At 46.7% G+C, this 12596-nt stretch overlaps 1 protein-coding gene across 5 annotated transcripts; it reads left to right on the plus strand.

The window, feature by feature from the left end:
- Positions 1–346: 346 nt before the first annotated feature.
- MPV17 (mitochondrial inner membrane protein MPV17) lies at positions 347–11461 on the plus strand. Of its 5 annotated transcripts, none has more exons than XR_014018530.1 (9): positions 347–478; positions 967–1041; positions 7823–7938; positions 8170–8262; positions 8346–8441; positions 8634–8666; positions 8917–8969; positions 9145–9328; positions 10163–11461. XR_014018530.1 is itself a non-coding variant. In XM_081264518.1 (8 exons), the coding sequence occupies exons 2-8, from the start codon at positions 972–974 to the stop codon at positions 10230–10232; spliced, it is 531 nt and encodes a 176-aa protein (XP_081120644.1). In that variant the 5' UTR covers positions 347–478; positions 967–971; the 3' UTR covers positions 10233–11461. The 5 variants fall into 5 exon arrangements, 1 of the variants encoding a protein (XP_081120644.1); XR_014018531.1 differs by having other exon boundaries at positions 9145–9306; XR_014018532.1 differs by having other exon boundaries at positions 9145–9293.
- The last annotated feature ends 1135 nt before the right edge of the window (positions 11462–12596 follow it).

Raw genomic sequence — 12596 nt, forward strand, 5'->3', positions numbered from 1 at the left:
AATCTGAACAAGTTCTAGTTCTCCCCACTCAGGAGCTAGGCTAATGAAGAATCTAGAGACAAAAAATAACGCACGTTCGCACTGAACTATACTTGTTTCCAAAATACCACTCCTGAGATTTAAGAAGGACGTCAGGACCTTGGCCAGCTCTGCGGAAGCCCTGTGGGCGGTAAAGTGGGGTCCCTCTAGACCCCATAGAAGCCGGGGCTTGAGAGACGAGGCAGAGGTCGAACCTCGTGGGCAGAATGGCTGGCGAACCCCATGCTAACGCTCGGCGCTGTCCCCCGGAGGGGGTTGCTCACAGAGTGGGTGACCCAGCAGAGATGCTCTCCATGGGATTCCGAGGCCCGGTGACATTCCAGTCCTGCGCCTGCTGCAAGGGCTCACAGGACGCCAAGCGGAAGGGGCGGTGCTTGCGGCGGAAGTTGCCGTCTCAGGTCACGCGGGAGGCCCTGCGGCGCGCAGAGCTAGGGTTCAGGTGAGTGGCTGGTGATCTACAGTCGCTGGTTCCCAGCGCCGCGCACCTGCAGTGCCCCATAGGGCACGTGACCATTCCAAGCTCAGGCAACGATGGGTCCTGTTTTCAGTTGGAATTGCACCCGGGAGAAATGCGGGCAAATTCAATTAAGTCTGAATCTGGAGTCTGTCGGGTCTCCTTTTTGGAGGACCCTGGCTCAAAGTGAAAGCTGGAAAAAGCCTGTTCTGAGTGTTTCGGCTGGGGCTGGAGACACCCACCCAGCCCTGTTTCAGAACTAGGGCTGGCTGCCACTAGGTGTCCATAGCTGCACAGTCTGCCTCTTCTCCACTTGTCTAAGGCGACACTGTCAGGAATCATCCCTCCGGAAGCCTCTGCCCCTTCCCGATGTATCAGAAGTGGAAAGAGGGAGTGGGTGCGTGGGAAATGTCAGGTGTCTTTCTCATCGTGGGTAGGGCAGTGGGAGTGACCCTTTCCTCTTGACTTGACAGAAGGCATGGCACTCTGGCGGGCGTACCAAAGGGCCCTGGCTGCTCACCCGTGGAAAGTCCAGGTCCTGACGGCTGGTGAGTGTCTGGGAACCAAAGTGGGAACAGAGCAGGCTGATTAGGGAGAAGGGTGCGTTCCAAGGTATTGCCCTTATTTCCTGCTTCTGTTTAGCCTCCCGGAAGTGTTGACTCTCATCTCAATCTGTTCTGTCGGTACGAGTCCCCAAAGCTATTGTAACGGGTTATGTATAATTGGCTTACCTGTAAAGTAGGATACGAAAGTTCTCAAAAAGCTGAGCAGTTGATCTCAAGGATAAAAGCATTGCTACAGGAAAACCCGCTTGGAAAACTAAAACACTCCTTTAACATTTTTAAAATTTTTTTTATTATTTATTTTTTGGTTGTAACTGGACACAATATCTTTATTTTATTTATTTTTATGTGGTGCTGAGGATCGAACCCAAGGCCTCCCGCGTGCTAGGCAAGCTCTCTACAGCTGAGCCACAATCCCAGCCCCTCCTTTAACATTTTATAGAATGCAAAGCACTTTCATATGCATCGTACCACAGGGGCTCCACAAAGCTCAGAGTTAGAATTACTTGACTCCAGATTAGATTACATACCCAGTAAGTGCTGATATCAAGACTCCAGTTTATTTTTCTTAGCATTTTTATTGTGAAATATGCGCCAGAATAAATATATATATTTGAAGTTTACATTGTACTAAAACTGATCACTCCTGTATCAGTACTCAGCTTTGGCATCTCCTGTGGCACTCTCCCTATTTCACATATTCCATGAGAACTCTGAGTTTTGTTTATATCATTCTTTTGCTTTTCTTACTATTTATTACCTATGTGTATATCCCCAAACACCGTTCTAACAAAGGATTTTTTACTCTAATCCAGTGATTAGATAGCAACTTCATGAAGGTAACCCAAGGATATCCCTACATTTGTTACTATCTTCTTTCTGCAGATTAGCTAATGCAAGGAGATAACTCAGAGATAAGCTTTAGAAGGGAAAATTATCAGGCAGTGCAAAGAGTGATCAGGGTAAGATGAGGCCTTGCCTATGTGAGGACTGTGGGATTCTGAGAAGAAAGAGTTTTAGAAGGGATAGGGCACTACTGAAAGCTAAGATGGAACTGGTATCCTGTTACTCAAATAAAAATTTGCAACTTCTCTGTGTGACTGACCAAGAGATGGATGGACTCTTTTGCCCCTCCTTGGGCCTCTCTTCAGCCTCCTGTGCCCAAAGACCTCTTGTCCTGTCCTCAGAGTGTCCATCAGCCTGCATGACTCACCTGGCTGCGTTTGTGGTGACTCATGCTGGACTGTGTGGCTGTGATGGGAACTGACACGCTCGGCCCTTTGCCCAGCCTCAAATTCCCTCAGGGCCCATAACTGCCAGATAGAAGATCCCCCCTTGTGGTCATCAAGAATAGAGAGGGAGGGAATGATAGCCTTTGTGTTTCCATACCCAGTGAATTTGCAGCTGACAAGGACAGGAGCTAATCTGAAAAGGGTCCCAAATGCAAAAATGTGGTGGAACAAGGGTCTGGTCTTTTGATATTAGAGTCCTTTGGCTTCACACCCTCAATCTTCCTGAATCTATGCTGACAACTCATTCCTGAAACAATCTGAAGCTTCCTAGCACTTTTCTTAAATTTCTCCAAACTTTCAGTCTATCCCTGCTGCTAGGTATATTGGGACCAAATTATAAATGAAGATGGTTTAGCTCACTGAGCCATTTTTGGACCCCAGCACAATTAGTTCCTAAGGTCCCATGGACTAGCTCATCACACTGGAAAACAGATTTCAGAATTGGAGTTAAAAAGACCAAGATATGAAAATCAGAACCATAGTACTTTATAACTGCTTTAATCAGCACAAGCCAATAAACTTCACTGGGCCTCAGTTTCCTCATTTAGAACTTGAGTTAATCTATATAAAGTTAGCCCTTAACACAGAGTTGTTTTTTTTTTCTTTTTCTTAAGGGATTTAGGACTTCACAGGGTCAGTGTAAGGATTATCAATGTGGAAATTCTTTTAAAAATCCACAACAGACTTCAAGGCTCAAGGGATTTGACCCTTTCTATGAGTCAACCCAAGCACAACAAGCCATTCTTTTTATAATGGGTTGAGTTTGTCCCAGTTGCCATAAATCTGTTCATGAATAGTATGTTAGCCTTGGTTTTCCAAAAAGCAGAGCAGAAAACTTATGTGCAGGTACTTTGTTGGGGAGTAGGAAGTAATCCCACAGAGGAAAAGAGGGAGAACCAGAATAAGGATGTATGGTTAAATTGTCCACTATTCTGTTCACTGTGGCTCAATCTCTTGGAACTAAGAACCTCTTTGAAATGCTTCTTAGGACTGTCTGGATGAATAGTCATTTTTGGAGAAAAGAAGAGAACTTCATTCCCTATCTCCAATCTCACATTGGCCAAAGTGTCACCTTAGGAAGTGTTAGCTCCCCTTCCACTACCAGGTTACACAAGCATAGTCACTGAAGACATTAACAGTGAGTCCCCAGGTATGGCATGGGCCCAAAGCAAGGGTCTGTTAGGTTGTACTACAGTAATGGCTGGACCAAGAGATAAGTGAGCCAAGATCTGAAATAGTTCAACGGAAGTGTCTAATACACCAGTTTTGGCCAAGCCAGAGTCAGGAACAGGGCAGCCTAGGGAAAGGTTGGCTGCATGTTCTGTAGAGTCTGAGTCAGCCTTATCCCTTCTTTTCTTGAGGGCCCTTCTAGTCTCCAGTGGGCCCGAGGCCCAGTTCTGTTCATCTTCGGCTACCCTAGTACTACTATGAGAGCATCTGAGCTCCTGTAGACCCTGGTTTCCCTGAAGTCTGACTTAAGCCAGGATGTGAGAGCTCAACAGGCCTTAAAGACCATTCCTACCCACAGTATTACAGAAGAGGAAATTAAGGCAAGAGTAGGGAGTGACATGTGCTGAGGTCTTATATGGTCACTGTAGGGCTGTCATTAGAACCTAGAGTACTACCTACTGCACTGCCCTGCACTTGAGACTATGGGGTCCTTAGGATGCTGAGTGCTGTCCCAGCTGGTCTGAGCTTAGACATCTGGCAAGCATCAGAACCATCCACTTTGTCTTGTTTTCCAGCAGAAGGATGGGCTAAGGCCAGGTGTGAGGAGAGCCCTCAGACCCATTCCAGAGGATATACTCTGTCCTACCCAGGGTCAAGTCCCTACCCCAGCCAGGGAGGTAGTTAAGGAAGCTTTTGAGTAGGCAGTACTGCTGGCCCCCTGCCAGTAGTGTCTGTCTGCCAACCCAGCCTCCTGTGCTCGAGGGCACACCTTCTCTCACTCCAAGAAGCTACTTCCTGTTCCTCTGTCTTCTCATCTTCCATTAGTGCTTTATTTTCTTGTACATAGGATTCCACACAAAAGCCAGTGGAGGAACAAAATATACCTTGGAAGAAGGTGTGGAAGTTGGAACTTTTTTACTAATGGGCAGGGGATGGGTCCAAGTAGATCTATGCCCAGAGATAGGCTCTCCTACCTCCTTCCCCTGGTTATAGCAGGGAGTGACGGCATGAGAACTGGCACTTACCCAAGGGCATGATGTCACACCTGCACCAGCATCTGTAGGCTGGGCTCTGTGCCCAGCTCTGGCATTTGGGCATCACGGCCCAGCAGCCCCTTGCCCTGCCCCATCAGGGCTCTGGGCATTATGTGCCTGCAGCCCTCTAGTCCCAAATCCCAAGACCAAGGAGCAGGGAGCCAGATCATAGAAGCTCAAAACTAGCAAAATATGTCTCGGGTCTCCCAGAGCCTGGGGTTTTGGGGTCTGTTTGGGCTTTGGGTTGGGAAGGATGAAATGAGGAATCTGAATATCTGACTCCTTCCTGCTCAAAGGGTCACTTGAGCCATAAATGTAGGTCTTTCTCTTTGTTTGGACCAAAGCCTTAGACTATCCTGGAGTTGCTGTAGGTAGGTCCAAGTCCCTGATCATCTGTGGGCAGAGGATGAATTTCTGGGTGCTGTTCTATTTGAAAGACCTGGCAGGGGCTGTACAGCCATAGTGCCTACTCATTCCTGTTGTTGCCATGTCGCTTGGTAGTCCCTCGGGCTTGATGTGAACAGTTTGGGGCCTAGAATCCATATTTCTCAATGGCTGTGGGCTTCCATGATTATGGGCTCAGGAACTTGGACTTTCATTCCAACTCTGCCTTTAGCTTGTCAGATGACTGTCAGCAAGTCATGAAGAGTAGAAATATATACCTCTCTTTAACTATTTTTTTCCCCAGGAGCATTGCTGCCTGCCCTCCCCACAAGGTGACAGGGAACAAAGGTGCTGAATACTGGAGAGTAAGAACAGGAAATGCATTCATTTAGGAAGCATTTCTTATATGTAAACTCTTTGGGACCTTGCTTGGACAGGAACCACTGCAGAGGAGCAGCCACAGGAGCCCATGGCTGCCCATTGACCTCCAAGCCTGTCTCAGCTTCTACTTGGAATGCTGGCCTTCTTGCTCTCCTGGCCTGGATTTGTCCCAATTCTGCTCCTTACTAAGTCACAAATCTTAGTTGGATGCGTGACCGTCTACCTCCAGACCTTTTGTGAGATTTATGTGATCATTCATTGTTATCTGTAACCATCTGGCCAAAGTACACTGTCAGACTGTTAGTGCCTTCATTGAAGAAGTGCCTTTGGTCTTCCCAAGGTCACTTCTTCCTTTATGCATGGCTGCAGAAGCTCCCTGTCCTTCCTGGGAGCACAGCCAGTGCCCCCACATTGGGGGAAGACATAGTGAATTAAATGCTAACTACTTGAGAGCAGGGAGCAAGCCCTCACTTCCCTGTGGTTTTTACACCTTGATTCCAACATTCTTCATGCCCTTTCCCAGAGCAGTCCTGTTGTTTGGGATCATGCTTTTGACGTTTTTCCTTTATTTATTTCTGTACAATTGCCAGGGATTCTGTTAAGTATGGTGAGGAATAAGAAAACAAAAGTGTCTAGGATTTTGTGCTTGCCCGTGAGGAGGTTATGTCTACCAGTATTCTGGGAAGAATGACTGAAAGTTTCAGGGGTGCCTTGATCTGAAATAGTTTGTACCTTGGGGACCAGAGCTATTCAGGGGTCAGCAGCCCAGATCATCTAGGGATGCCTGTCCCCAGCCCTAGCCCCCAGCTTTCCCCTGTTGCCTCTGACCAGGCTACTAGGGCAGGGCTATGCAGAGGGTGGTAGAGAAGAGCAGTGCCTTGAGCACGCAGCCAGCATGGACGTCAGAGCCAGTTCCAGGCCAAGGAACAGGGTTGCAGGATGTGTTTGCCCAGTGCTAATTGAGGGCATAGAGACAGTGGTGGCTTTGTGGCTGGAGGGGACTTTCATTACTCAGTGAGAGAGTTGGGCAAGCTGGAGGTCAGATGGTCAATCCCAAGCGGCCCCTATAAGTGTGTGTTTGCTAGAAACCATCATAACTGATGGGGACTCTGTAAACAATGATGATTCTGTCTTGGTTTTTGAGTGTGGATGTCTCACTGGGGCTGCATGGATCTGAGTGTCTGTATAATTAAGGGGGAAGCAGAAGCAGAGGCCTGAGGAGAAATGGCTCTACTACCCATTGCCAACTCAGTCTGAGGGTACAAATGGGGAAGTCTGGATTTGACAGTGCTAAGGTGGCCAGGACTCTTTCTTGTTGGGAACTCTTTCAGTTCAATCATTTTCCCACCCAGGACCATTTGAGCACTAATGTCTTAGAAAAGAGTTATCCTTGCTGTGTTCTGCAAATAGAGATCCCAAGACCAAGGTGAAGGCTGTGGGCTAAGTCTTGCATTGGGCAGAGGGAGAAAGAAACAGGGTTCTTTATTATTCTATACATGATCTATTTGTAGTACAGTGTCCTAGAAAGAACATATGTCTAGGAGTCAAGCCTCCTCGTTCTGGCTTGCCTCTTCAGTTACAGGTTATTTGAGACTGTAGACCTTTGATTCTTTACCTCTAAAATAATGGATTTGGGATCAGATGGGTTTTATTAGGTGACCGTGAGGTGGGTGGCTTTTATTTTATATTCCAATGTTGCATTTTGCTAATACTTACTTTAAAATAAAAAATATAGATGAAAATAACTTTACACAATAAATTAATGTTACTTTAACTCAGTTTAAATTTAGCAAATGATAAGTATTAAATAAAATAAGGAGTTTGGATTAAATGATCTTTTAGGCTGGACGTGGTAGTACATTCCTGTAATCCCAGTGACTCAGGAAGCTGAGACAGGAGGATCAGAGGTTCAAAGCCAGCCTCAGCAACTTAATGAGTCTGTAAGCAACCCAGTGAGATCCTGTCTCAAAATAAAAATAAAAAGGACTAGGGATACGGAGCTGAGGTTGTGGCTCAGCGGTAGAGCATTTGCCTCACACATGCAAGGCACTGGGTTTGATCCTCAGCACCACATAAAAATAAATGAACAAAATACAACTAAAAAATATTTTTTAAAAAAAGGACTAGGGATGTGGCTCAGTGGTTAAGTGCCCTTGAGTTCAATCCCTGGTACCAAAAGAGAAAGAAAGGAAAAGAAATGATCTAGTAGGCCCTTTTAATTCTGTCTATGATTTTCAGTCCTAGGACCTTAAATTCTCTTTCTTCTATCTGCTATTTCCTGACTTGACCTCCCTTTACCTCTCAGTGCAGAGTTCTTGGGTTCTGGCCTACTCAGGATATATATGAGGTGTCACCATCCTTGAAGAACAGATGGTTTTGTGGTAGCAGGTGGGGCTAGTCATTTGCCCAGAATGAAGTCCTGGGGCTCAGAGTGCCAGAGCCTCATTCTGTCAGCAGACTTAAATTTTTGGAGCTATCCTGACAACATCTGTGTACCCTGCACAGGGTCCCTGATGGGCCTAGGTGACATTATCTCACAGCAGCTGGTGGAGAGGCGGGGTCTGCAGGAACACCAGACAGGCCGAACCCTAACCATGGTGTCCCTGGGCTGTGGCTTTGTGGTAAGTTCTGCCCACAGCAAGGCTGCACTGAACTCACTAGAGGTCTAGTTCTTTGCCATCCTGTAGTTTCCCTTGGCCTGTCACACCTAGGTCAGCCTGCAGCCCTCATAGTGTCTCAGTGTATGCTTCCCCTGAGATTTGGTTTCTGATACTTGGGGGAAGAACATTATGGCATAAAAATCAAGTGCCCCTTCACTGCATCCTGTGGCCCCAACTGGGGTTGACTTCCAGGCCCCTGTACTAGGAGGCTGGTACAAGGTGTTGGACCGGCTCATCCCTGGCACCACCAAGGTGGATGCGCTAAAGAAGATGTTGTTGGATCAGGTGAGTGAAAGAAAAGGGTGTTTGGAAGGCCGAGCTGGGTTAGGACATGGGTTACTCACAGAGCTTTAATTTCTCTTCCCTAGGGGGGGTTTGCCCCATGTTTTTTAGGCTGCTTCCTCCCATTGATGGGGACACTCAATGGACTGTCAGCCCAGGATAATTGGGCCAAATTACGGAGGGTAAGTGAGTCTGTGGCTAGTAGGCTGGCAACCCCAGGAAAACGTGGAGGCAGGGAGAGCCAGGAGAGGAAGGGGGTGTGGGGCTAGAGGTGTGCTCTTGGGACAGAAGTTTGTGTATGATATTCATGTTGGGGGGGGGTGGCAGCCACTTAGAGGTGCAAGTGTGAATTTGTTCCTTCTTTGTCTCCTCAGGATTATCCTGATGCCCTCCTCACCAACTACTATGTAAGAACGGACCCCTTCTGTCTGTTTTCCTGCTCCCTTAAGTCCAGAAATGCCCTGGGATTGGGGTTCTCCTGGCATAGGAATCCTTCCCTTGGGATTATTCATTCCCCCTTCGGGCCCTATGCTCAGAGAAACACTAACTTCCAGTCTTTTCTTGTGTGCAGCAATCAGGGCAGGGCCAGGTGAGGCAGTGAGTCTGGAAGTCCCATTGGGGAGGGAGCCATTCAACTTTTGCCTTCTCTTTTTGTAGCTCTGGCCTGCTGTGCAGTTAGCCAACTTCTACCTAGTCCCCCTGCATTACAGGTATGACAGACCCCCACCCCACCCTTCAGGGAAGATCCATGTTACCAACAATTGGAAAAAAAAATGATTCTCATTTCAACCTTCACCTCCTTTAGACCTCCACCAGTATACTTTGCTCTGGTCATAACTCTTCAGACTTCCAAGCATTTTATTCATAACCTTTGGCCCTTTACAGAAACTGTTCCAGAGTGTCCCCCACTGACCTTCTATCATCTCGCTATGGAGGATCCTGCTTCTACAACTCTTGTCTCCATCCCACCTGAGCTCTCCACCTTTGATGGCATATCTGCAGAGACAGTGCCTCACTGGGGTGCTGCATCCTAGGTTAGACAGAAAGGTAGACCTAAAGGCTTTGCCAGGTTAGTTTACTGCAAAGCATTATTTTGCTTTAATAATAAAGGTCATTGCTGAGAGACAATAAAAAATAGTGTGGAACTCAAAATGAGTTGTTAAAAATGCTTGCAGGTGAGGTATCTTGGAAACAGAAAACTCTGAAACTCTTCCGAGAAGACATGGTCAAGTTTTTCATGAATAGCATAGCTAAAGGAATACCTACTTACAAACCAATTCCTAAACATAAGTGTCCTTTGCAGTAGTCTTTGAAACTAGAGCAAAGTCAAGTTAAAATAAAGAAGGTCCTAGTGACTGGGAAGGCTGAGGCAGGAGGGTTGCAAGCTTGAGGCCAGCCTGGGCAACTTAAAAAGACCCTGTCTCAAAATAAAAAAATTTAAAAGGCTTGTGATGTAGCTTAGTAGTAGAGCATTTGGCTAGTGTGCACAAGGGTTTGATCCCTGACACTACAAAAAGCAAACAAGAAAAGGTTCTATTTTATACACAGGTAGCAAATTTTTTGGAAGGTGGAATCTCCTCAGTTGGTACAAGATGGACAGATGAATGTATTTTGAAGGGGCCTGGACAGGTTATGAATAACAGACTTGTGCCTGACAAGAACTGCTGGGTTCTTAACTGTTGAGACCTTCATCTGGAATTCAGGGCCCTGGGAGAGAATGAGAATCTGAGCTAGTTCTGGTCTGCGCCACGTAGTCCCTCCATAGGGGCTGGAGGAAGAAGACTCAAATCTGGAAATTCTCAGAATGCTGCCTCCTTTTCCTTTGCACTCTCTCTATCCTATTCCATTGCTCCCCCTTCCATGCTTCCTAGTCTCCCTCTTCACAATGCATTCCTGTTCCTAGGTTGGCTGTTGTCCAGTGTGTTGCTGTCATTTGGAACTCCTACCTGTCGTGGAAAGCACATCAGTTCTAGCCTGCCTTGCTTCATCATTGCCACCTGCAGTGATTCACCATGATCCCGGGATTGTCAGACAGTCTCCTCAAAATGGGCATATCAATGTCCACGGGGGTGGAAGTGCTGGTCAGAACTTGATGAGATGAGCACTCTGAAATGGGAAATTTCATTTTAAACTGTAAACTGCTTCGAAAATCACTAGCCCTTTATAATACATTCATGCAATGCTTATCAACAGTACGTTCTGAGAACTATCATTAGGCAATTTCATTGTCATGCAAACATCATTGAGTATACTTACACAAACCTAGGTGGTATAGATCAGTCACTTGATGTGGACTCTTGATGCAGAGAAGAGACATGGTAAATATGAGGTGTATGAGGATTGCTACCTGTCTAACACCACATAAAGGTTTTTTTCCTAAATTAGAGAAGACTCTAAAATAATGAAAAGCCAGGTTCTGTGGTGTATTCCTGTAATCCCAACAACTCAGGAGGCTGAGGCAGGAGTTCAAGGCCAACTTTAACAAGCAATCGTGTCAAAAAATAAAAAGGGCTGGGAATGTGATTCAGTGGTTAAGCACCCCTGGGTTAAATCCCTGGTACCAAAAAGACACCAACAAGAAAAACTTTGAGTCATAAAATAATGATAAAGTAGAGTAAATACATAAACCAGTAATATTGTCTTTATTATTATTATCAAGTTTTATGTGCTGCACATAAGTCATACATGCTATACTTTAAAGCAACTGGTGATGCAGTAGGTTTGTTCCCACCAGCATCACTACAAACATAGGATTAATGCATTGTGCTGTGATGTTACAACAGTTACCATGTCACTAGGTGGTAGGATAGGAGTTTCCAACTCCATTACAATTTTATAGGGTCACCGTTATGTATGTGGTCTGTCATTGACTGAAACATTGTTTATGGCACATGACATAGTCTTATTCCCACTCATGCCAACTTTTCATTTACATGTCTGTTACTATAGCCCTTCCCAACCCTAGTGCTCTTTGGGATCCCTTCAAACTCTTTATTGTGTTTCAGTAAATGTTTTAAATACATAATCTGGAACGTGCAGAGGTCAGGAGTAAGACCTAGGAGAAAACTATAAAAATAGCTATTGATGGAAAGAAGCCTACATCCTCCAAGTCTTCTTTTACAAATGCAGATGCTAAGGTCTGTGGAAGTGAGGTAACCTGTCTAAAGAGTGGCAGAATAAAAACTTGAACCCAATTTTCTTATTTCCTGCCTACTGATCTTAACTACAGGGGCAAAGGCATAATACTGCTGTTATGATTTCTGGGAGAAAAACTGGTATTTGTTAAGCTTCCACTTTGAAGAAACTCAGAAACAAATGGCCCAGCCAGAAATCCTCATATTTGGTGCTCAGACAGCTGTAAAATTTAGATTGCAGGGCTGTAATAAGGTCAAGAGTCATAAAAAAAATAATTAAAAAAAAAGGTCAAGAGTCTGGGGATACTTAAGTTGTGGCGGGCTGCCTATAGTGTTGGCTGAGTGCTAGCACAGGTTCTGGATTCCCCCAGTCTACAACCTGATAATGGGCTAGGGACTGGATCTGAGCATCCCAGAGTTCTCCCCCAGGCTTCTTGCCAGTTTCTTCGCATCTAAAGGCAGGGTCAGCACCATAGACAGCGCCACGGTCCCACCTCCCTTCTGTGTGCCAGAGGCCAAGAACCCAGGTTAGTCTGATGTGGCGACCAGCTCTAGTCTCTGCTGTCTGTCCTAGACCGGGAAAAGGACTCCGGTCGTAGAGCAATCTTCATGGCCCAGACTTCAGGAGCCGGCTTCTCACTCTTCCAATTCTAATGCTGCTTCCAGTGCTAGCCCTAGGGACACTAAGTCAAATGTCAAGAAATGTACCGCTCTGGGGGCTCGAAACCTCTGGACTCAAAGTTGCTGTCATTGCTTCTACAATCAGTTCATGTTCTTGGCTGACGTCAGTCGGAGCTGTCCTAGCGCTATATAAGGCTGGCGGCAGTCCCGGGACAGACCCTGTGCTCCCCAAGGAGCCCTCAGTCCAGCCCGAGGGACAGAGACTGGAGCTCCGTCTTGCATCAGGCAGACACTCTCCGATAACCTGTGAGTGAAGGGAGCGACCGTCTAGATTCCCTGAGCACCAAGACTCAGTGCTCAGCCCACCAACCGCGGCCCTCAGGGAGGCGGGGAAGAAGGGAGAGAGGGGTGGAACTGGATTGGCGCAGCGGCTGGGGCTGGGAGGCAGACTTGGGGCACTGGGCAGAAGCTGGAGGGTCCTGGCGGGGATGCTGGGCATGCGCTGATAAGGGTCACACCACCTGCGGCTGTCTCAGGCGCACCTCACCCTGCGCAACTCGTGTGTCTAGGGCCGGTGGCACC

Source organism: Spermophilus citellus (assembly GCF_964194105.1).
Source record: "Spermophilus citellus genome assembly, chromosome: 13".
NCBI classification, from domain to species: Eukaryota; Metazoa; Chordata; class Mammalia; order Rodentia; family Sciuridae; genus Spermophilus; species Spermophilus citellus.

Excerpts from the sequence above, each read along its gene's own strand:
- MPV17 (XM_081264518.1), top strand. The coding sequence starts at position 972 with ATGGCACTCTGGCGGGCGTACCAAAGGGCCCTGGCTGCTCACCCGTGG. Across the intron at positions 1,042-7,822 it reads AGTCCAGGTCCTGACGGCTG|GGTCCCTGATGGGCCTAGGT; the intron begins GTGAGTGTCTGG and ends TACCCTGCACAG. Across the intron at positions 8,442-8,633 it reads ATTGGGCCAAATTACGGAGG|GATTATCCTGATGCCCTCCT; the intron begins GTAAGTGAGTCT and ends TTGTCTCCTCAG.